This window comes from Rhinopithecus roxellana, chromosome 4 (assembly GCF_007565055.1).
Source record: "Rhinopithecus roxellana isolate Shanxi Qingling chromosome 4, ASM756505v1, whole genome shotgun sequence".
Classification (NCBI taxonomy): Eukaryota; Metazoa; Chordata; class Mammalia; order Primates; family Cercopithecidae; genus Rhinopithecus; species Rhinopithecus roxellana.
Window position 1 is genome coordinate 43,443,033 of NC_044552.1, and position 25,779 is coordinate 43,468,811.

At 38.4% G+C, this 25,779-nt stretch overlaps 1 protein-coding gene across 2 annotated transcripts in view; it reads left to right on the forward strand.

The window, feature by feature from the left end:
- EYS (eyes shut homolog) overlaps positions 1 to 25,779 on the forward strand; it is a 1,930,870-nt gene that overhangs the window by 1,825,729 nt on the left and 79,362 nt on the right. For both annotated transcript variants that reach the window (XM_030928557.1, XM_030928558.1), the window contains exon 34: positions 8,984 to 9,166. In XM_030928557.1, coding sequence (XP_030784417.1) covers positions 8,984 to 9,166 — 183 coding nt within the window. The remainder of the gene's footprint in view (positions 1 to 8,983; positions 9,167 to 25,779) is intronic.

Below are 25,779 nucleotides of genomic sequence, written 5' to 3' on the forward strand. Positions count from 1 at the left end.
GACGAGAGGAGAGAAGAAGGCTTCAGTCCATCAAACTTATCAGAGCTAAAGGAGGAATTACGTACCCAGCGCAAAGAAACTAAAAATCTTGAAAAAAGAGTGGAAGAATTGACAGCTAGACTCATTAATGCAGAGAAGATCATAAACGAAATGACAGAGATGAAAACCATGACACGAGAAATACGTGACAAATGCACAAGCTTCAGTAACCGACTCGATCAACTGGAAGAAAGAGTATCAGCGATTGAAGATCAAATGAATGAAATGAAGCGAGAAGAGAAACCAAAAGAAAAAAGAAGAAAAAGAAATGAGCAAAGCCTGCAAGAAGTATGGGATTACGTAAAAAGACCAAATCTACGTCTGATTGGGGTGCCTGAAAGTGAGGGGGAAAATGGAACCAAGTTGGAAAACACTCTTCAGGATATCATCCAGGAGAACTTCCCCAACCTAGTAGGGCAGGCCAACATTCAAATTCAGGAAATACAGAGAACGCCACAAAGATACTCCTCCAGAAGAGCAACTCCAAGACACATAATTGCCAGATTCACCAAAGTTGAAATGAAGGAAAAAATCTTAAGGGCAGCCAGAGAGAAAGGTCGGGTCACCCACAAAGGGAAGCCCATCAGACTAACAGCAGATCTCTCGGCAGAAACTCTACAAGCCAGAAGAGAGTGGGGGCCAATATTCAACGTTCTTAAAGAAAAGAATTTTAAACCCAGAATTTCATATCCAGCCAAACTAAGTTTCATAAGTGAAGGAGAAATAAAATCCTTTACAGATAAGCAAATGCTTAGAGATTTTGTCACCACCAGGCCTGCCTTACAAGAGACCCTGAAGGAAGCCCTAAACATGGAAAGGAACAACCGGTACCAGCCATCGCAAAAACTTGGCAAAATGTAAAGACCATCGAGGCTAGGAAGAAACTGCATCAACTAACGAGCAAAATAACCAGTTAATATCATAATGGCAGGATCAAGTTCACACATAACAATATTAACCTTAAATGTTAATGGACTAAATGCTCCAATTAAAAGACACAGACTGGCAAACTGGATAAAGAGTCAAGACCCATCAGTCTGCTGTATTCAGGAGACCCATCTCACATGCAGAGACATACATAGGCTCAAAATAAAGGGATGGAGGAAGATCTACCAAGCAAATGGAGAACAAAAAAAAGCAGGGGTTGCAATCCTAGTCTCTGATAAAACAGACTTTAAACCATCAAAGATCAAAAGAGACAAAGAAGGCCATTACATAATGGTAAAGGGATCAATTCAACAGGAAGAGCTAACTCTCCTAAATATATATGCACCCAATACAGGAGCACCCAGATTCATAAAGCAAGTCCTTAGAGACTTACAAAGAGACTTAGACTCCCATACAATAATAATGGGGGACTTCAACACTCCGCTGTCAACATTAGACAGATCAACGAGACAGAAAGTTAACAAGGATATCCAGGAATTGAACTCATCTCTGCACCAAGCGGACCTAATAGACATCTATAGAACTCTCCACCCCAAATCAACAGAATATACATTCTTCTCAGCACCACATCGCACTTATTCCAAAATTGACCACATAATTGGAAGTAAAGTACTCCTCAGCAAATGTAAAAGAACAGAAATTATAACAAACTGTCTCTCAGACCACAGTGCAATCAAACTAGAACTCAGGACTAAGAAACTCAATCAAAACCGCTCAACTACATGGAAACTGAACAACCTGCTCCTGAATGACTACTGGGTACATAACGAAATGAAAGCGGAAATAAAGATGTTCTTTGAAACCAATGAGAACAAAGATACAACATACCAGAATCTCTGGGACACATTTAAAGCAGTGTGTAGAGGGAAATTTATAGCACTAAATGCCCACAAGAGAAAGCAGGAAAGATCTAAAATTGACACTCTAACATCACAATTAAAAGAACTAGAGAGGCAAGAGCAATCACATTCAAAAGCTAGCAGAAGGCAAGAAATAACTAAGATCAGAGCAGAACTGAAGGAGATAGAGACACAAAAAACCCTCCAAAAAATCAATGAATCCAGGAGTTGGTTTTTTGAAAAGATCAACAAAATTGACAGACCTGCTAGCAAGGCTAATAAAGAAAAAAAGAGAGAGGAATCAAATAGATGCAATAAAAAATGATAAAGGGGATATCACCACTGACCCCACAGAAATACAAACTACCATCAGAGAATACTATAAACGCCTCTACGCAAATCAACTAGAAAATCTAGAAGAAATGGATAATTTCCTGGACACTTACACTCTCCCAAGGCTAAACCAGGAAGAAGTTGAATCCCTGAATAGACCAATAGCAGGCTCTGAAATTGAGGCAACAATTAATAGCCTACCCACCAAAAAAAGTCCAGGACCAGATGGATTCACAGCTGAATTCTACCAGAGGTACAAGGAGGAGCTGGTACCATTCCTTCTGAAACTATTCCAATCAATAGAAAAAGAGGGAATCCTCCCTAACTCATTTTATGAGGCCAACATCATCCTGATACCAAAGCCTGGCAGAGACACAACAAAAAAAGAGAATTTTAGACCAATATCCCTGATGAACATCGATGCAAAAATCCTCAATAAAATACTGGCAAACCGGATTCAGCAGCACATCAAAAAGCTTATCCACCATGATCAAGTGGGCTTCATCCCTGGGATGCAAGGCTGGTTCAACATTCGCAAATCAATAAACGTAATCCAGCATATAAACAGAACCAAAGACAAGAACCACATGATTGTCTCAATAGATGCAGAAAAGGCTTTTGACAAAATTCAACAGCCCTTCATGCTAAAAACGCTCAATAAATTCGGTATTGATGGAACGTACCTCAAAATAATAAGAGCTATTTATGACAAACCCACAGCTAATATCATACTGAATGGGCAAAAACTGGAAAAATTCCCTTTGAAAACTGGCACAAGACAGGGATGCCCTCTCTCACCACTCCTATTCAACATAGTGTTGGAAGTTCTGGCTAGGGCAATCAGGCAAGAGAAAGAAATCAAGGGTATCCAGTTAGGAAAAGAAGAAGTCAAATTGTCCCTGTTTGCAGATGACATGATTGTATATTTAGAAAACCCCATCGTCTCAGCCCAAAATCTCCTTAAGCTGATAAGCAACTTCAGCAAAGTCTCAGGATACAAAATTAATGTGCAAAAATCACAAGCATTCTTATACACCAGCAACAGACAAGCAGAGAGCCAAATCAGGAATGAACTTCCATTCACAATTGCTTCAAAGAGAATAAAATACCTAGGAATCCAGCTTACAAGGGATGTAAAGGACCTCTTCAAGGAGAACTACAAACCACTGCTCAGTGAAATCAAAGAGGACACAAACAAATGGAAGAACATACCATGCTCATGGATAGGAAGAATCAATATCGTGAAAATGGCCATACTCCCCAAGGTTATTTATAGATTCAATGCCATCCCCATCAAGCTACCAATGACTTTCTTCACGGAATTGGAAAAAACTGCTTTAAAGTTCATATGGAACCAAAAAAGAGCCCGCATTGCCAAGACAATCCTAAGTCAAAAGGACAAAGCTGGAGGCGTCACGCTACCTGACTTCAAACTATACTACAAGGCTACAGTAACCAAAACAGCATGGTACTGGTACCAAAACAGAGATATAGACCAATGGAACAGAACAGAGTCCTCAGAAATAATACCGCACATCTACAGCCATCTGATCTTTGACAAACCTGAGAGAAACAAGAAATGGGGAAAGGATTCCCTATTTAATAAATGGTGCTGGGAAAATTGGCTAGCCATAAGTAGAAAGCTGAAACTGGATCCTTTCCTTACCCCTTATACGAAGATTAATTCAAGATGGATTAGAGACTTAAATGTTAGACCTAATACCATAAAAACCCTAGAAGAAAATCTAGGTAGTACCATTCAGGACATAGGCATGGGCAAGGACTTCATGTCTAAAACACCAAAAGCAACGGCAGCAAAAGCCATAATTGACAAATGGGATCTAATTAAACTAAAGAGCTTTTGCACAGCAAAAGAAACTACCATCAGAGTGAACAGGCAACCTACAGAATGGGAGAAAATTTTTGCAACCTACTCATCTGACAAAGGGCTAATATCCAGAATCTACAAAGAACTCAAACAAATATACGAGAAAAAAACAAACAACCCCATCAAAAAGTGGGGAAAGGATATGAACAGACATTTCTCAAAAGAAGATATTCATACAGCCAACAGACACATGAAAAAATGCTCATCATCACTGGCCATCAGAGAAATGCAAATCAAAACCACAATGAGATACCATCTCACACCAGTTAGAATGGCAATCATTAAGAAGTCAGGAAACAACAGGTGTTGGAGAGGATGTGGAGAAATAGGAACACTTTTACACTGTTGGTGGGATTGTAAACTAGTTCAACCATTATGGAAAACAGTATGGCAATTCCTCAAGGATCTAGAACTAGATGTACCATATGACCCAGCCATCCCACTACTGGGTATATACCCAAAGGATTATAAATTAGTCTACTACAAAGACACATGTACACGTATGTTTATTGCGGCACTATTCACAATAGCAAAGACTTGGAATCAACCCAAATGTCCATCTGTGACAGACTGGATTAAGAAAATGTGGCACATATACACCATGGAATACTATGCAGCCATAAAAAAGGATGAGTTTGCGTCCTTTGTAGGGACATGGATGCAGCTGGAAACCATCATTCTTAGCAAACTATCACAAGAAGAGAAAACCAAACACCGCATGTTCTCACTCATAGGTGGGAACTGAACAATGAGATCACTTGGACTCGGGAAGGGGAACATCACACACTGGGGTCTATCATGGGGAGGGGGGAGGGGGGAGGAGGGAGGGATTGCATTGGGGAGTTATACATGATATAAATGATGAATTGATGGGTGCTGACGAGTTGATGGGTGCAGCACACCAACATGGCATAAGTATACATATGTAACAAACCTGCACGTTATGCACATGTACCCTAGAACTTAAAGTATAATAAAAAAAAAAAAAAAAAAAAAAACAAAATCCTATTAAAGATGAGCAAAAGTTTTGAAAAGACACCTCACCAAAGATGCAAAGATGGCATTTGAAGAGAAACTCAACATCATATGTCATTAGGGAAATGCAAATGAAAAGGAGGAGAAACCACTACACACCATTTAGAATGGCCAAAATCCACAACCCTGAGAATACACAAAGCGGGCCAGGACCTGGAGAAACAGACACTCTTGTTCATTGCTATTGGGAATGCAAAATGCAACAGCCACTTTGGAAGACAGTTTGGCAGTTTCTTACAAAACGACACCTCCTCTTCCCATATGCTCCAGCAACTGCACTCCTTGGAATTTTCCTGAGTTGAAAACTTATGTTCACACGAAAACCTGCACACAGATGTTTATAGCAGCTTTATTCATATTGCCCAAACTCGGAAGCAGCCAAGATGTGTTTCAGTAGGTGAATGGATAAATAAGCAGTGAAACGTCCAGACAATGGAGTAGTATTCAGTACTAAAAAAGAAATGAGCTATCCAGTCATGACACACATAGAAGAGACTTACATATGTATTGCTGAGTGAAAGAAATCAGCCTGAAAAGGTTACATACTATATGACATCCCGCAAAAGGCAGAAGTATGGAGACGGAATAAGATCAGTGGTTGCTGTGGCGGAGGCAACCCCCGCTCTGAATTTGGAGTCGGGGAGGGATGAGTAGGTGCGGCAGGAAACTCCTCTGTGTGACACCATCATAGTGAGCATGTCATTAGACATCTGTCAAAGCCCGTAGAATGTACAGGGCCAAGAGTGAGCCCTGTTGTAAACTATGGACTTTAGGGGATAATGATGTGTCAGCGTTGGGTCATTGATGGTCACAATGGACCACTCTGGTGCAGGATGTTCATGGGGGGAGGCTGTGCCTGTTTGGGGACAGGAGCTGTATGGGAACTCTGTACTTTCTGCTCACCTTTGCTATGAACCTAAAACTGCTTTAAAAAATAAATTTTGTTGTTGTTGCTAAAAAAAAAAAAAAAAAAAAAAAAAATATTGAAAAGAATCATTTGTAAGGTTGAAAGTCTTCTCCTAATCTGAGTCCCTCGCGTTCTCCTGCCTAATCCAGAGTGATAGAGACAGTGTGAGTGAAGACATAGAAGCCTCTTAGTGATGGATTATATTATCTTTGGCCCCTTCTCCTGATTTCTATTGCTCCCCATAGAGGCCCTATCTTTTTATAGGTTCAAAGTTATCAAAAGAAAAAGCCCCTTGAAGTAAGTCACAACTAATGGTTTAGAGGAAGAACTTACCTATCAAAATATGCTTGGATCTCTCTGTGTTACCATTCAATAGAAATATAATGTGAGCTGCATATGTAAATTTTTTTCTAGTAGTGACATTTTCAAAGTAAAAAGAAACAGATGAAATTTATTTTAGTAATACATTTAACCCAATGTTTAATGGATATGGGAATGTTATTAATAATATATTTTAATTGTTTCATACTAAGCCCTTCCCACACAGGCCTAGCCACAGTTCAAATGCTCAACAGCTGCAGGTACCACTAGACTAAGACATGCTGAGCATGTGACAGATCCATTCCTATGGGTCATGGTTATTATCAGTCTTCGTTATTATTCTCAAACTTCAAAAGTACTTATTTTTGATAGTATAAAATTATATCATGAAACTGATTGCACTGATAACATATTTCTATTAACTGTTTAAATATCACACCATTGACTTCTTTAATGAGTTACCCATAAATTGCCTTACATTTACACTTCTGCATAAGCTTAATTATTAGATTTCTTGATATCAAAGTTCTCATTTTCATCCTTGACCAAAGTATGGTCCTCTGGCTCTCTGTCTAATCTTTGATTCACACTTCATCAACAGAGTAATATTTCTAAAAAGCAACTTTTATCATTGCCCAACAACTTTAGGATAATAAAGAAAATATAAAGTTCTTCATGATTTGACCACTATCTTGTTTCGTTTCCTTCCACCCTTTTTATTCTTCATTCTAAAATTTGCAGACTTCATAAGTTCCCTGAGTATGACGTGTTGTTTTGGTCTTCACACCCTAGAACATGCTATTTCTTCTGCCTGAAAGTTCTTATACCAGGCTTCAATTTTCAATCCAGTTCGGCTGAATAAATTTATTGACCTCACACTAATTCCTTGAGGGACTAGTGCTTTTTTATCTTTGTGTCACTAGCATCTAGCACAGGGTCTGACAGTAAAATACTATACATATGAGATATGTATTTGTCAATCTAGCCTAAATGTAATGAAACCTTTAGGTAGACTCAGTTGTAAATTATTAACAGGAAGAAATATTAAAAGCAAAATATAGTCATTCCTTTTCTATTTTAGTGTTAAATTTAACTGAATTCTATTTTCATAGTTTTTAATGCCAACATTGAATGATGGTCAGTATTTTTATTCTGTTTCAATTCCAGTACATTCCATTTCCCTCAGTCACCCTCCCCATAGTACTATTGAAAGTGATATACCTGATGGGAAGAGTGTTATTATCTCAGGGACACAATTTATAAAGTTTTCATTAGATTAAAAAATAAGCATAAGAAGCAAAATGTCTCAAAAGTCCCTACTTCACATTCTGATGAAATTTGAGAAAATTATACTTAACCTATGCCACACATCCCAGGGAATAAACTGTTAAGATTTTAATAAAATATCAAAACAAAGTATTCAGCTTATTCACACAAATATCTTAGTTTAACAGTCATACAATAAACTTATAAGATTTTAATAAAATATCAAAACAAAGCATTCAGCTTATTCACACAAAAATCTTAGTTTAATAGTCATATGAAACAAAGATATATAAACATTTAACAATAAGAATCATTTTTCCCAGGACAGCACAATTATTTGCTACACAATTATAAACAGATGTAAGAAGCTCTTTTAAGCGTTAGATACCAGAGTGAGGATATTTCTTAAGGCTTGTAAAAATTCTAGTTTTACAGCTTCCCTGGAGTTCCAATATCTCTTGAGAAGGAAACAACATAAGCTCTTATGTTCTCAACCAAGCTGTCCCCAACCAATAAAAATAGATCCTAGGAACATCCCTTAATCTGGTGACATCATCCATAAAAGACAGGAATGGGGTGTCAAAAATCCCCCTTTCTATTTTCTGTTGTCCTCTTGGGGTAAGGAAATGTAAAAAGCCAGTGGGGACTTATGAAGGAAACAGTATAATGAAAGAGAAGAGTTTGATACAAGAAGCACCTCTCAATTAAATTCCATTTTTTTTTCACACTGGCCCTTGAACTTCTGTTTTACCATTTCCTGTTTTTAATAAATCTCCCTACACTTTCACACCTATTGAATTCCATGCTTTTATTACTTAACAAGCATCCCAGCAAAGAAAGAATGAACATTTCTTTTAAACAAGTATTTTTACTTAAAGCAAAGTTCTGGTCACTAACCAATGGTGATGGAAAACTGACCAATTTCCTTCCTGTTTCTTGACTTTCCTAGCCCTGACCTGGGGCTTTGGTTCATATAAAGGTGCAGGATTAGAAAAGCACAGTTTTTTTCAAAGCTGTGAGCTCCTCTCTAAGTCATATCCAGGTTTTGGATGCCAAATCATGTTTACGAGGCACCTGAGCAAATACTTTGGCTGCCAGTAATCTTTTCTATTTCTAAAATTAAGCTTCAAAATATAGGGGTTTGCTTTTTAAGTAAATTATCCATTATGTAGAAAGAGTATGCTAGTGAAAGGTTTTATATAAGATCTCAAAACATTGCACTTGCTTTGTTCTTGTTTTGAAATTTCCTATTGAGTCACTTAGTTGCTCAATGCTAAAGGGCACTAAAGTATAATTAATGTGATAGTAAACAGACTATTTGGCCAGATAAATCAGCAAAACGTAACCCTCACTTTACAAATACATGTACAGGTTTATTTTAACTGTTTGGTTTGGGTTTTTCCACAGCTATTAATATCACTCAGCCAAGGTTCAGTGGCACAGATGCCTTTGGATACACCTCATTCCTGGCTTATTCACGGATATCAGACATCAGCTTCCATTATGAATTCCACCTGAAGTTTCAGCTGGCAAACAACCACTCAGCACTGCAAAATAACTTGATATTTTTTACTGGACAGAAAGGCCATGGTAAGATTAATTGAACCCTCTAGGACTTGTCTTGATCCTTTAAGAATACTTTAGAGATTCCTCAGGGAGATTCTAATTGGCTGTGGTAAAAAAAAAAAAAAAAAAGGCATTTGCCTAGATGCAGCATCCTCCTGTTTTCTACCTTGAGCATGTTCCTTGTAGTCCCAAGTATTTAGCAGTTCCCTGACCCTTTCTGATGCTCTACTTTACATCAGGGCTACTGTATTAGTCAGTTTTCATGTTGCTATAAGAACTGCCAGTGACTGGGTAATTTACAAAGGAAAGTGGTTTAATTGACTCACTGTTCAGCATGAATGGGGAGGCCTCAGGAAACTTATAATCGCGGTGGAAGGTGAAGAGGAAGCAGAGCACCTTCTTCACGAGGCAGCAGGAAGAAGTGCCTAGCAAAGGGGAGAATAGCTCCTTATAAAACCATCAGATCTCCTGAGAACTCACTCACTATCAGGAGAACGCATGAGGAAAACCACCCCCATGATTTAATTACCTCCACCTGGTCTCTTCCTTGACACCTGGGGATTATGGGGATTACAATTCAAGATGAGGTTTGCATGGGAACACAAAACCTAACCATATCAGCTATCTTTTATAATCAAAAGAAAAAATTCCTACAGGCAAACATGAGGACAGGCAAGGTGACCAAGTCACATGGGAAGTAAGTTTATTGATTTGTCCTTTCCTCTGTTTCTTTCTGTTTCCCTATGTGAAGAGAGAAGGGAAATTCTCATTCTTCTGTGTGTTATAAAATGGAAACAGTTGTTGCCCTCAGAGAAAACCATTCTAAATTAAAGGAGCAAGAAGTAAGAAAGTACTCAGCCTGTAACAAAGTACTCCAGTGCCCTGGAATTGGTGGGAAATCAACTTATAACTTAAGTTTGTCTCTCTTAAGTAGAAACTAGTTATGCATGTGTTAAGTCAAGGGAAATTACCTACGTTTTACTTTTAAGTCTGCAATCAATAGTTAAGCAATTAATCACCTAACTTATCTGAGTTCAGTGTTTTCATCTGTGAGATCAACATATTGTAACAGAAAAAGATCTTTCTCTCAGCTGTCAGTGCTTCTACTGTGCTAGGGTAAATAACATATTCTGTGTTTTTCAACTCAATCAGTGACTGTCTCTTAACACCAAACACTCTTTTCTGTATTAGCTCATGTCTGAAAGGAGCCTACACCCCAAATGAAATGTGGTATTTCAGCCTCCCACCATGTCTGCTAGGATGGGTACTCTATCATATAAAGTGTAATTCATTCTACCTCCAAAATTTGTTTGAATCTCTTCCCCATCTCTATGCTGAAACCTCATGACCTCCTCCTGACTGGTCTCCCTACTGATTTCCTGCCTTCAATTAATTCTCCACATTGTAATAAGAGTTAGCCTCTTAAAAGGTTTATTAGATCATGTCTGAACCTTGTTTAAAACCCATCTGTGGCTTTTTACTGCACTTACAATGCAATCCAAACCTTCTTATCATATTCTCAAAGGGCCTTCAGGATCAGATCCCAGTCTGTATCTCTGAACACAACCAGGCCACTCTCACTATCTCTGTGCTCTTCTCCTAAGCTCTTCTTCCAGTGCCTTAACCACCAAGTGCTTTCCTGTCTCAGAGGTTTTGTGCATGCTTTTTCCTTGGCCTTGACAGGAAATAGCTATCATAGTGGTCAAGGGAGCAGGCTCTAGAGACTGGTGATGTAGACATGAATCAGTCTCCACCATGTGCAAATTATGTGTCTAGTTACTTAATGTATTTGCGCCTCTATTTTCTAACCTATCAAATGAGTATAGTAAAAGTACATTTCCTTACAGCGTTGTGAGGAATAACGAACTTAATACATGGAAGTTCTTAAAATATCGTTGGACTCGGCCAGGCGTGGTGGCTCATGCCTGTAAGCCCAGCACTTCGGGAGGCCAAGGTGGGCAGATCACCTGAAGTCAGGAGTTTGAGACCAGCCTGACCAACATGGAGAAGAGCCCATCTCTACTAAAAATACAAAATTAGCCGGGCATGGTGGTGCATGCCTGTAATTCTAGCTACTTGGGAGGCTGAGGCAGGAGAATCGCTTGAACCCAGGAGGCGGAGGTTCCAGTGAGCCAAGATCGCACCATTGCACTCCAGCCTGGGCAACAAGAGCAAAACTCCATCTCAAAAAAAAAAAAAAAAGAAAAGAAAAGAAAATATCATTGTACTCAATAAACACGGTAGTGTGTCTTTTCTCAGAAGGGCATTCTGTAGCCACCTTCACCAAAGTAAATCTTATCCCACCCCATCCGAGTTATTCTCTACCTCAGCTTCTTATTTATTTCCTTCATTGCCATTACTTTAATCTAGAAATCTTTTATTTTTAAAATAGTTGTTGCTTGTCTGTTTTCACTAACAGAATGGGAGCTTTATACAGAAAGAGATTAAGTCAGCCCTGTTCGACTTTTTACACCCATGCTTAACCCAGTGCCTGACCATAATCACTATTTAATGAATGAATAAAACAACCCCAATAATAACAAATAATTGCATGAGATATAAGTCAGCAACAGAGCTTCACAAAGATTCCTAAAGAGTGGTCATTCTTAGGGATTCTCAGTTCAAATGCTATGTCCTCTATTAGTATTTCCCCAGTGGTTCCCCTCCCCTCAACTCTTCCATCAATTCCTCTTCGTCTGAGCATGGACAGCCTGTTCTGCATTAGGATATGGAGCCTTTGTTACAGGCTTTGGCTAGCTGCAAAGTTCTAAATTTCTCTTCTCACTTGTAGAAATAGTGAGTTATCACTGTATCACCCACAAAGCCTCTCTCCAATGGTTTTAGTAAATATCTGTGAATGCGCCCACTATAGGGCAGGAAGGGAAATAAAGAATTCCTACTCCTAACCTTTTACTCTGCACACTGCTTATCATATATTTATCAATTAAATCCTTCTCATTTGGGGAAAAAAAAAAAAAAAAGCCTGGCAAATGAAAACTTCAAATGAGTATTGCAGACCCTAGGTCTGTCTCGTTTCAAAACTGGTATTCTAAATCCTGAAAGAGTCAAATAGGGAGAACCTAAGCAAAAGACAAACACCTGGACCATGATACCAAAATACTGACACCAAAACCCTTTAGTACTCATCTACCAAATTCTCCTTCAAAATCTTTAACACACACATAAAACATATAAAGCAATGTTTTAGCCACCTCATTTCTAAATTGTGGAATCTTACATGTGATGTTTTCTAGTCTTCTCTAGTATTCTGCTTTGTATGCAAAGGAATTGATGCTAATTCTACACTTGCATTTATAGGTTTATAGCATGGTTAAATAAAGGCTAAGGAACAGATTGATAAACTGTGAAGTTCATTTTCTAAAACCTGAAAATGAGAGCTCTAAAACATACAGTTCCACATTGCACCACATGAGGGAGCAAGAACACCAGCTAAAAAAATACAAATCGCACTGAAAAGCTTTCTCTTTAAATGGATACAATAATTGTACATATTTATGGGGTATAATGTGATGTTTCAATACATGTATATATTGTGTAATGACTTAAGACAGAGTTTCTCCAAATAAGAGCTCTTCACACATATATTTAAATCACAAGAATGTGCTTGTTAAAACTCTAGTTCCCAGGCCTTCTTGAATCAAAAATTAGAATAAAATAAAATAAAATTTTATCAAGAACCTTAGGTGTTTTTTATGCAACTAATATTTGTTTTATTTTTTTAAGTTTTACTTTAAGTTCTGGGATGCATGTGCAGAACGTGCAGGTTTGTTACATAGGTATATATGTGCCGTGGTAGTTTGCTGCACCTATCAATCCATCATCTAGGTTTTATTTTATTTTTTTAAATATTTTATTTTTAATTAACAAATAAAAGTTGTATATATTTAATGACATGATGTTTTGAAATATGCATAAATTGTGGAATAACTAAATTGAGCTAATTAACATATGTGTTACATCACATACTTAACATATTTTGTGGTGAGAACACTTAAAATATACTCTCAGTGATTTTCAAGAATACAATACATTGTTATTAACTATAGTCACCATGTTGTACAACAGATCTCTTGAATTTAGTCCTCCTTTCTAATTGAAATTTTGAACCCTTTCACCATAATATCCTCAACTCCTCATCCCCCAACCACTTCCTGGTAACCACCATTCTACTCTGCTTCTGTGAGTTTAATTTTTTTAGATTCCACATATAAGTGAAATTATGTGGTATTTGTCTTTCTGTGCCTGGCTTATTTCACTTAACATAATGTTCTCCACTTTCATCCATATTGTTGGCAAATGACAAGATTTCTTTCCTTTTAAATGCCAAATATAATTATTTTGTATATATTTTCCTAATTTTCTTTTTTTTTTTATTATACTTTAAGTTCTAGGGTACATGTGCATAACGTGCAGGTTTGTTACATATGTATACTTATGCCATGTTGGTGTGCTGCACCCATCAACTCGTCAGCACCCATCAATTCATCATTTATATCATGTATAACTCCCCAATGCAATCCCTCCCTCCTCCCCCCTCCCCATGATAGGCCCCAGTGTGTGATGTTCCCCTTCCCGAGTCCAAGTGATCTCATTGTTCAGTTCCCACCTATGAGTGAGAACATGCGGTGTTTGGTTTTCTCTAGAGAAATGCAAATCAAAACCACAATGAGATACCATCTCACACCAGTTAGAATGGCAATCATTAAGAAGTCAGGAAACAACAGGTGTTGGAGAGGATGTGGAGAAATAGGAACACTTTTACACTGTTGGTGGGATTGTACACTAGTTCAACCATTATGGGAAACAGTATGGCAATTCCTCAAGGATCTGGAACTAGATGTACCATATGACCCAGCCATCCCACTACTGGGTATATACCCAAAGGATTATAAATTATTCTACTACAAAGACACATGCACAAGCATGTTTATCGCGGCACTATTCACAATAGCAAAGACTTGGAATCAACCCAAATGTCCATCTGTGACAGACTGGATTAAGAAAATGTGGCACATATACACCATGGAATACTATGCAGCCATAAAAAAGGATGAGTTTGCGTCCTTTGTAGGGACATGGATGCAGCTGGAAACCATCATTCTTAGCATCATCTAGGTTTTAAGCCCCACATGCATTAAGTATTTGTGCTAATGCTCTCCCTCCTCTTCCCCGCCTTATGCAAGTAATATTTGAAGGCAACTACTGAAAACCTCCAGTAGTCAGCTAAATTAGACCACATGCAAGTATGAACTAAGGTATGTAATTATTGGCCATAATGTCATACATAGGGATGATTCATCAATGTATATAGCATAAAGCTATGAATTAAAGAAATGAATCTCTTAAAACATATCATAATTATTAACTGTACAATTTACAATTATCTATTCTATAGAAGAAATGACCCAAGTCAATGTTTTTAATAGTAGTACATATACATTTAGATGTTATTGCTTAGGTAACATTCATCTCTAACCTACATATTGGTTGTTACTACAAAAATCACCATACCATATGCTGCCTTTATCTTCCTCAGGTGAAGAGATTCACAAAGTCACAGAGTTTATAAAATAACTTGAGTAAGCCAACCTCTAATTTCTGATATGTCCATATAAAAGGCAAGGGGACAACACTGATGATAGTCTTCTCTGAGTCTTTCAAAGCCGAACACTCATTTTGCAAAACTTCATTCTCATTGAACTCTCTGGAAATATCCTGCCAAATACTTCATCTTGAAAACGTCCCTTTGACTTATGATTTTTACCTAACCTAATCCTCTTCCTCTGCTTCTGCAGTCATATTTGGCATTTCCTTCATTAGCTTCTCTTCCTTTCCTGCCCTCCACTCTCTTGTAAGGTACATCTTAGAGACCGACTCTTCTAGAAGTCACCCTATATATCCCACAGTAGTCCATAGATGAATACTTGGCTTCCCCTCCTGTATACCTTCTGTTGGTAACAGGTATAAACATTCTGCTTCAGCCAGAAACCCAGGAATCATCTTGATTTTTCCCTTTCATTCATTTGGACAAATATTGGTTGGACACCTAGATGAGGCCTTCTTTTAGGTGCTGGGGAAGCAGTTATTAACAAGACAGATGAGGTCCTGGTCTCTCTCCATTTCATCCCCCATGTTCTATGAAACACTGAGGTCTGTCCATTTTCCCTCCCAGTTACTTTTTGTTTTTTTCTCCTTCTTTCTATCCTCATTGCTCCTGGCTTCTCTGTCACAAACTATTGCAATAGCAATAACCTCCTTTCCAGTCTCTCTGCTCAGTTATGTCCTTCTTCCCCTCTATTCTCCTCTTTGTTACAGGGGATGGTTCTAACATACAAGTCCAAACATTTCTTAGCTAATCAACATGTTTCATCATAGCATACCACCTAAGCTCCTCTGCATAATATACAAAGACACTTATCCAGCCCCTGCCCATTTGCACAATCTCCTTTTGCTTCATTCAGCCCCACACTTGGCAATATTAGCACATGTGTACATCCTGTGTCATGTGACTGCGTCCTCCACTTCTGTGCAGGCTGTTCCACCTTCCTGAGCCACCCATGCTTCATAGGCGTGCCTCCAAAACACTGTCCTTTAAGCCTCAACTCAAAAGATCATTCTTCTTTAGAGTCTTTAACTCTTCCAGAAATTTTTGTTTGTTTTTTGAGACAGAATCTCACTCTGTCACCCAGTCTGGAGTTCAGTGGCTCGATCTTAGCTTACTGCAACCTCCACCTGCCGGGTTTAAGTGATTCTCCTGCCTCAGCCTTCCAAGAAGCTGGGATTACAGGCCTGAGCCACTCCGCACCCGGCCTCTTCCAGAAAAATTTAACAATTAATCTCACTGCAGTTCATTGGTAACAATTCTCATATCTTTTTTAAACTATCTGGATATCTTTGCAAACCAGAATCACTACTTTCCTTTTATATCAATAGTGGCTGTCATATATAAATACTCAACAGTTTTTTAAAGAATGAATATAAAAATGCATGATCCTTGATGCAGGAAACCTACAATCAATTTAGAAAAGCAAAACATGTACTTAAAGTTTTGTTAATTAACAGCAGTAAACCAGGAACCATGTCTGGCACATACAACCTCTATCACAATGTCTAATACATATCTGGAATATAAATAGCACTGGATGCAAAGATGTACATAAGTGATAGAAAACGTGGAAATCAGAAAGTAGAAATCTCATCCAGCGAGAATCGTCAGAGAACAGAACATGTCCTCCAATGTGCTTCTCATCCTTCCCTTTCACTTTGAGCAATCCTCCACAATTAGTGCTACAGCAGCCCAGCTGGTATTTGCTGTTCCATTCTCCCCTGCCCGGGCCCAGCTGCTTGACTCCAACAGTGCGTAAACAACAAGTTCGCGCTACCTGAGATCCATCACTCTCGTTCAGTCCACCATCAAGCTTCCTCTTGCCTGGAATGCCTGTCCTAGTCCTCTTTACCTCTCCCAGTACCTACTCATTCATGTAATGTTCTCTGACAAATTTGGATCTCTTATATTCTACCTACACAAAGCCTACATAGCACTTGTGGTTTTATCCGTAATTTGGTATCTAATTAAATACTGTTTGGTCATTTATAATCACTGCTTTGAATTATGTGAAGGTACCATTTTCATAAAGCACTAGAATAGCAGCATTTCATAATCTTAATTTTGTCCCTCAACAAGATTAATCATAAATTCTTTCAATTTCTTTTGAATTCCCGACTGCATCATTCCTGTGCTGGATAGCTGGTGAAAAATCAATAATTACATGTTTATTGATTATTTCACTAACTGAAAGTCTCTCTATGGACAGGGAGACTATCCTAGTTAGCTAATAATGCTGTGTAGGCATTGATTGATTTGGATTGTAGTGAAGAAGTTAGGATCTAAATGAAGGGGGAGGGGAAATCTGTAGCACTGTTTGCATCTTTGAAATATAAGTTAAAATCTCAACTGTAGCTTGTGTTAAAATTGTATAATACAGTGATAAAAAAATTTTAGGAGTTGGGCACAGTGGCTCACGCCTGTAATCCCAGCATTTTGGGAGGCCAAGGCAGGTGGATCACCCGAGATCAGGAGTTCAAGACCAGCCTGGCCAACATGGTGAGACCCTGTCTCTACTAAAAATACAAAAATTAGCTGGGCATGGTGGCAGGTACCTGTAATCCCAGCTACTTGGGAGGCTGAGGCAGGAGAATCACTTGAACCCAAGAGGCGGAGGTTGCAGTGAGCCAAGATCGTGCCGTTGCACAGCAGCCTGGGTGACAAGAGCAAAACACTGTCTCAAAAGGAAAAAAAAATTAGAAGAAATGTATTTGACTTCCTGGAAATTTGATCTATGCATCTAAGCACTTTATGCACATAGCTTTCTGTCAGTCACCAGCATATAGGTCTTCTATGCTGTGGTAATTATGAAAGGTTGCCTCATATTTTCTGCCAAGTAATTTCTTGTTTGCTTCAAGCCCTTAGTTATAAACTGTAACAGAAATAAGAGTGCATAAGTATAGCTTGATGATTTTTCTGTGAAAAAAAGTGGAATGAATGTAACCCTATAGAACAGAAAAAGAAAATTGAAGCTGGGAGTGTCACAGAAGCAATGGGCTCAGACTATTCTTCAGAGAGCCCTGGTAGGGAGCAGGCAGAAGGAAGATGCCTGATGAATGAGAGCAGGCTGTGGCCAATTCTCTAATGTAACACATAGTTCAATTGCACAGCACTGAGGTATTTTATAAACAAAACTGACAGTGTATGCCCATATTCAATTTTTTATAACAGAAAAATTCTCATTATTTTCTTCTGTCCCCACACTTGGCAATATTAGCACATGTGTACATCCTGTGTCATGTGACAGCGTCCTCCACTTCTGTGCAGGCTCTTCCACCTTCTGAGCCATCAGGAAGACTAGAAATCGTGAGAATTTTCTTCCTGAGAACCTCCAATTATCAAATTTTGGTTTTCATGGAATTAAATATCCTGTATTATAATATCAAAATTGTCTGTTTTAAATTGTTTGAGTCTTTTAAAATAGTTGAAAAAGAAGTTAAGCTATTCACTTTCCCAACTGACTGAGAAACACATAAAAATTGTCACATGTGACTAGTACTCATACAGGGTTAGAAATGACAAAGATATATAGATACCTGCAAATCTTCCCCCATCTTTTTTCAAATGTATTTCTGAAGAGGGAATATACATTTAAGGATGATTCAAAGTGGGTAACCTTGATTTCACAGGCGAACATCCAGAGAACAAAAAGAGAAGGGGCCAAGTGCAAATCAATCAACAACAAGCCCACGTTTTCAAGTTTCTTCTATACTTGCAGTAAGCCCATGTGGTTTCATCTTGTGGGAATTTAAGTTTACCCACAAACTGGTGCTTACATCCTTTATTTTCACAGTCTCATTTCTGACAGCAAGAGAGATACAGATTTGCCATTTTTTCTAGTCTCACCTCCTTTTGCTCAAGAGATATAAAAATGTGGGCCATATGTATCCCCAAGAAATGCATTTTATCACATTTTTGTATGCTCGGAGCACAGCACTGGATTTGTTGTTCCTATCAACCCTTCCACACTGTCTGTTCAGTAGCACAGATGCAAGTCAGGACACCATATTAATGTGGCCACAACAAGTGCCAGTCTACATTGCCTACATTTTAATGGTTTTAGTCCCATGAGGTAGACACTATATGGTATCCATTGTGCTCAATGGCTAATGATGAAACATCATGGTCATGGCTATACATGGTTCTAATGCTCTCAAAACCCTAGAATATCCATAACTGAATAATCATATGAATGGAACAGGAAGCCAAAAGTTTGTCACTATGAACAGGAGCTATACAGATCTAAGATAAACAGAGACTATATTCTCTTTAAGAGTTAATCCAAAACCTTTAGTCATCTTAATTTTAGTTTAGCATCCCCTAAAGTAGAGACTGTAACTGAATATGGGATAAAAATGGCTCAAATGTCTAAAATCCTATACCATTCAATACATCTTGTTCTGGTAGTAAGGACTTTCACTCGTTTGGGTCTTGTTTCTCACACATCAACCTAGATATATATATATTTGTTTTACTTTAGTTTTGATTCAAATTGCATAAACTTCTATAATTTTCCTAAGACCTTTCACACTTATCTAACTTTTCATTCATATCTAATTTCACTTTCTTCCTAAAAACTGAATATACCCTCTCATAGTCAGTTGAAAAAAACAACTGAAACTGAATTAGGTTCATCTTGGTGGCTCTGTCTCAGAATCATTGTTTCGTTATATTAAGAATATTTAATCAAAAGATCGTTTCCTTCTTTCACAAATCAAAGGCATTACAAGCCCTTGAACTATAATCAAATATGGCTGCAAAAGTATCTTCACAAAAGGTTCCTCCAGATGGGAACTCCCACCAGTAATCAAGCGCCATTCTGTAAGCAATATTCCTTTGGTGGGAGAACCACAGTACCATCATTGTGCCTCCTCTTACATTTTCTCTTTCAGCCTTGACAGGAAAGGAAGAAGGGAGAAGAAAAATTAACTTGTCACTTAGAATTTCTTAATCCACTTGGACATATCTTTTAAAACACTTGAAGTTATTCCTAGAGACAATTCTATGAGGTGTTATCTTTACCAGTTTTTTTCAAAAGAGTGAGATAACTGGAAGTGAGCAGCCAGAACTTAAATTAGCGAAATGTCCAAGATTAAGCACTCATGTCCTTGTACTACTTGGGACTTTGCTGAACTCTGCAAAGTACATTATCATATTTAGAGGAATAAATTAGATTTAATAAATGATACTATTTTACCGTATTAGAATAATAGTTTGAAGAAATAACAAATTACATCTATTATTCCTTTACTATTAAATCTTTCCTTCTAAATGAAATACTTTAGGAAATTTAATCTATTGGAATTAAAAGACTGTCAGATCATCTGAGGATTACCATGTTTCCATGATGTTAAAAGTCACAATATTAATCTCTGCGTTAACTGGAGTGTGCTGAAATACACATGAATTTCACAGCACTGTCTATATAAATGTTTTAGAGTTCCAATATGCCCCTTTAGAACAATCCGAGGAACAACCTTCTAAATCATTCCGAACCCTTATGTAAAGAACTTGAGAATGAGCTCCTGCCACTTCCAGATAAGTAGTTCTAATTTCTGGGGTATGCCCTAAGCACACCAAGTGAGAACACAAGCACGTACAGCTTCGTAACTTACAACACACAATGATTAGTGAGAATTGGTAAGAGAAACAGCAGGACAGGTGTGCCTCTAAAGTCTCTCCAAAGCACAGACTTGAATTACATCTTTTATAAATGAGTTTTATGCTTCCTTTGAGGGTTTCATTAATGAATCCATGGCTTGAACCACTAGCTACTCTTGTCCAGGCAGTCCTTCAAGGTGGAACTAATTAGACCACTTCTAATTACAGTTACTTCATAGGCATGTTTTTTTCTCATGAGAATTTCATAATGATTACCATAAGGCACTCAGGGTTGCCACAGAGTTCTGACAATTTTCTCTCCTTGTTATGTCTCTCTCTTTTGCCTTCAGGTCAAGCTGACTTGCACAATTTCTCCTGGGCTTACTCTCTGAAACCTTTGATTCTTTTCCTCCTTCCTATATAATAGATTTCCCCTTCTTGTTCATACGTGTGAATTAAATCAGAGGCTATGCTGACAAGGTTCAGCCAAGTTGAAGAACTACCAATATACACAGTAAAACCTTTAGGTTTAACATCAAACCAACTGCGGAAAAATCCTGCAAGCAAACCTAAGTAATTTAGGGAAAAAATACCATAAACTTAACTATAATTATATGCTTGTGACAAAAACATTTTTTCATATTTGCTCCCAAAGTTGTATATATTTAAGATCTGTTACTATCACCACCACTCATACCTCCTGCATCAAAGTTTTAAAACCCATCTGAGACATCTTAGAATGTCCTGACATTCTCATCTCAACTACTTTGCACTTTTCTTTCAGAATATTCATAGCGGCATCCTTTACCTTGTTTCCATGTTTCATCATCATTCCCATCCCTAACAATGCCACCATCCACTTCTTCACCTAGACTAAGTCCTTGCTTCCATTAACAAATCACTATTCTTGGTGCATTATGAGGCCAGATGGTATTCTGACCACAGCATCTCATCTTGTTCCCCCAGGAGATGTACTCTAACCAATCTTATGAGTTGCCATTATAATGCCATGCCACAACATACCCACTTCGAAACTCACTGCTTGATGGTGTTGATGGAGTTATGACTTTCCTTTTTTTTTTTTTTTTTTGAGATGGATCTCAGCTCACTGCAAGCTCCGCCTCCTGGGTTCACACCCTTCTCCTGCCTCAGTCTCCTTAGTAGCTGGGAATACAGGCACCTGCCACTACACCTGGCTAATTTTTTTATATTTTTAGTAGAGATGGGGTTTCACCGTGTTAGCCAGGGTGGTCTCGATCTCCTGACCTAATGATCTGCCCATGTCGGCCTCCCAGAGTGCTGGGATTACAGGTGTGAGCCACTGCGCCCGACCCCAGCAGTTCTTAAACATACCCTGTTCTCTGCTCCTTCTGGGTTGCGGCAAAGTTCTCCCTTCTGATTTAAACAGCACTCTTCACTGTATGTATGACTTTTCTTTCTAGCCAAAGAGAGATCCAGTTTTTTTTTTTTCCTGTGCATTTTTAAAGGATTTTTATTCACTTCCAAGATCTTGTTACTCTTAACTACTATTCATGTAGAGTCACTTCCTATTGTTTCCTTCCTCCTCTTTTTACTACTTGCACAACATAATCTCTCAAAATCCTTCCTTCTTAGCACCAGCTCTGAAGTAATATCCAACAAGTATCTCTCGCCTTGTCTAAAAATCTTGCTAAGCCTGATTTCATTAAGATTCACTGTGGGTTTGTGTTCTGCATACCAAGTGAGCTTGGTTCCAATTCTTTTCATGAAAAAAACTCTCACTATGTCAATTGCTAAACATTTCTACATGACAATACAAATGTGGATTATCACCTGTTTCTTTGTAACTTGACAAATATAAAAACATAAATTGCTCATATATTTCCCAAAGCTACTCATAGAATAATGTTTAATAGAAAGCTGAATTTGAGAATGAAATAATTCTATAGCACTGGTGGTTGTTTGAATATGCCATTGCTTATGTTATTATGGGCTGTTAAGTCAAGAAATTACCATTACAAGAAATTCCAGGAAAGTGACATAAGACATATAAATCAATGTTTAAAAATGATGCCTTCAAGTCATTTCATTTCATTTCCATGTTTGATCCTCGAAAAATTTTTATTTGGATCAAAGCAATGCCCTGAAGCAATTTGGGCTATAGCCAAAAACAAACAACCAAACAAACAAAAGAAAGAAAGAAAGAAAAATTATACTACTCCTGACTCCTGTTCCTGACCCAAGAGGTTAACTAGGAGCCAGGAATGCCTGCTTTCCAGACTTTATAAAATGGGGGGATGAAATCAGGCACACACAGTTAAGGTCAGGCCAGAGTTGCCGAGAAGAGGAAAGAAATATGCATTTATTGAGTACCTACTATGTGCTAGGTTGGCAGTGGACTAATGCTTACACATTAAATCTCACTCAATCCTTAGAATAATCTGAAGAGATATTATTATCCCTTCTTGTTTCCCAGAAAGAAGCATTTGGGAAGGGGGTGCTGAAGGTGCGAGAGAGGGGCACAACCCCATTCAGACTTGTTTCTCCTTCTCTGCTGCATGGACAGTATTTAAGAGCACAGGCTCTGGAACCAGGATGTCTTCAGATTCAGACTCCACCACCTAGCAGCCACGTCACGTTCAGACATCCATGTGTGCATCAGCATCACCCCACACATACTGCCCTGACAGGTTTCAGTGTCTCATCTACACACAAAGGCTCTAAGCGGCCTCAAATGTTCAGGAAGGTCTCATTTTCATTTTGTTATTTCCTGATTTGTTTTATGATGACGCCAAGGAGAGACAGGTACATAATTTGTAGGACCCATTGTGGAATAAAAAGGCAAACTCCCTTGTTCAAAAAGCAGGGAGAAATGCCATTAAAGATACTAAACTATAAAGCATTTTTCTTTCTTCACTGATCTCTCAACATTATAGTGACTTAGAATGAGTAAGAATAAGCTTAGAATGACTAACCTTAACTTACAAAGACATCATAATGTCTTTTATTTGCATTTATGCCATTCTAAGTTAAATAATTAAAATATTAAATTTTAACATTCTTTTTATATTGTTCAATGCCACTTTAAAATAGGAAATATTGTGATTTGGAAGGAAAATTTGAAAGGACAGATCAATTTGGGTGAAGAGTTGAGGAAGAGAGAGGAGTTGAAGGTGGTTCTCATTTCTCGCATTTCTCCCTGCTTTTTGGACAAGGGAGTTTGCCTTTTTATTCTGCAATGCCAGTTTAAAATAGAAAAGTATTTAACACACATGCAAAATCACCAAAATTACACAATTTATCTTTCAAAGCTCATGCATACATATGTACTTCCTTATTAACAGAACACCAGAGACATTACACAAATTTAAGTTAACTGTCTTTATTTCAGTTGCTGATATGCACACATTCTATCAACACTCTCGACCTTTGGCTACTGATGAGTAAGGTAGGAGTGAGAGGAAAAGGAATTGTGGACTTTCTTCTCTTTCTCTTTTCTTCTCTGTCATCATTTTCAGTGTATATAATTAGCTAATACAGAAAACTAGCAGGAATAATGATGAAATAATAGGGTTCCTTGATGGTTTATGTTTCTTGGACCACCACTCCCTTCTTCCTGCATTTGAAGTTCTGGCCCAAATGGAGCATGGCCTCTTGGGACTGTCAGATCCCCCACTTAGCCATTAAACATAATATATTTAGAATGTACTCATTTTGCGTATCACTGAACTCCCAGTACTGTGAGAACGCTGTTCTTGTGGGATATCACAAGCCTTACATGTGAAAGAGCAAACATGCATATTGTATTTATGGGTCTCCTCTGTTACCACTCATGTTTGTTGCTTCATGGACTTCACTTTCAAAACACAGTTCAAAGATAAAAGTATTAAGAATTTCAAGACAGTGACACAGAGCATTAAACCAAGCAACAGGGTGCTTTGGAACTTAAAGCCCCATGCAACTGCACAAGTTTCATGCCTTGGCCCTCTTACAGTTACTAATACCAATCTGGCCTTATTAAAAAAAAAAAAAAACACACACAGTTGGGGATCCTGTCCTGTTAATAAAATATTTCTAGGATCTAGCTTCAAAGATTCTCATGCAAGTGGTATAAGACAGGTTCTAGAAAGTGTATTTTTGAAACATTCCCTAAATGATTGTAAAGAACTTCTCGGTTTGGAAACACTCTAGAGCAATTCCAAGTCACTTTCTAGGTACTGGCCGTGGTGGTAAGCTACTTTTCTTCCTCTTATCTACTCCATCATTCACTACTAGAGTTGATACTCAGGGCAAGTCTAGAGTGCAAGGAGTAGCAGAGGAAAGGAAAGCAACCTGATGGACTCATGGCATGGGAATAGGATGCTATCATCTGCTTGGTGGGTGATTAGTTCCCTGGCTCTCCTTATCCCCTCCTCTTGGTGCATCCCCAGTCCTTTGCCCTGGGACAGGTCTGTAGGCAGGAGCACCTGTAAACTAAATTCAGCCTTTTCCCCCTGACTGTTCCTTTCCTAGGCTCCTAACTCCATGACTGACCCTGCCACTGCACCTGTTCTTTAAGCCAGATTCTGCAGAACCACCCTCAACTCTTCTCTCTTCCTCAACTCTTCACCCAAATTGATCTGTCCTTTCAAATTTTCCTTCCAAATCACAAGCAAATTTCCTCCTCCTTTTTCTGTCCCCTCTGCCACTACTTTAATTTATTTAGGTGTTTAATGTATTTCAGTATCATTTCCTCTTCTGAATCACTTGAATGACATTCCAGTGAGCCTCCTTATCTCTATATTTCTATCCTCAACATTACTAGGAGATTCTTCTAACATCCAGATCTAATATACTTCTCTTATTCAAAATCCTTTCATGATTCCTAAGAGTCTCTGGTAAAATACTTAAATAATTCATTGTAGCATATTAGGTCCTTAAAGATATAGCCCTTTCTCCTTTTTCAGTTTCCTTTCCTGCCACAGGCAGTAAATGCAAGTCAAGCCCACGTCCCAGCAGTTCTTCTTCTTCATTTTTTTTTTTTTTTTTTTTTTTTTTTTTTTTTTTTTTTTTGACGGTATCTCTCTCTGTCGCTCAGGCTGGAGTGCAGTGGCACGAACTCGGCCCACTGCAAGCTCCGCCTCGCGGGTTCACGCCATTTTCCTGCCTCGGCCTCCTGAGTAGCTGGGACTACAGGCATGTGCCACCACGCCCGGTTAATTTTGTTTTTGTATTTTTAGTAGAGACGGGATATAACCGTGTTAGCCAGGATGGCCAAGATGGTCTCGATCTCCTCACCTCGTGATCTGCCCACCTCAGCCTCCCAAAGTGCTGGGATTACAGGCGTGAGCCACCGCACCCGACCCCAGCAGTTCTTAAACATACCCTGTTCTTCTCTGTTCCTTCTGGGTTGCTGCAAAGTTCTCCCTTCTGATTTAAACAGCACTCTTCA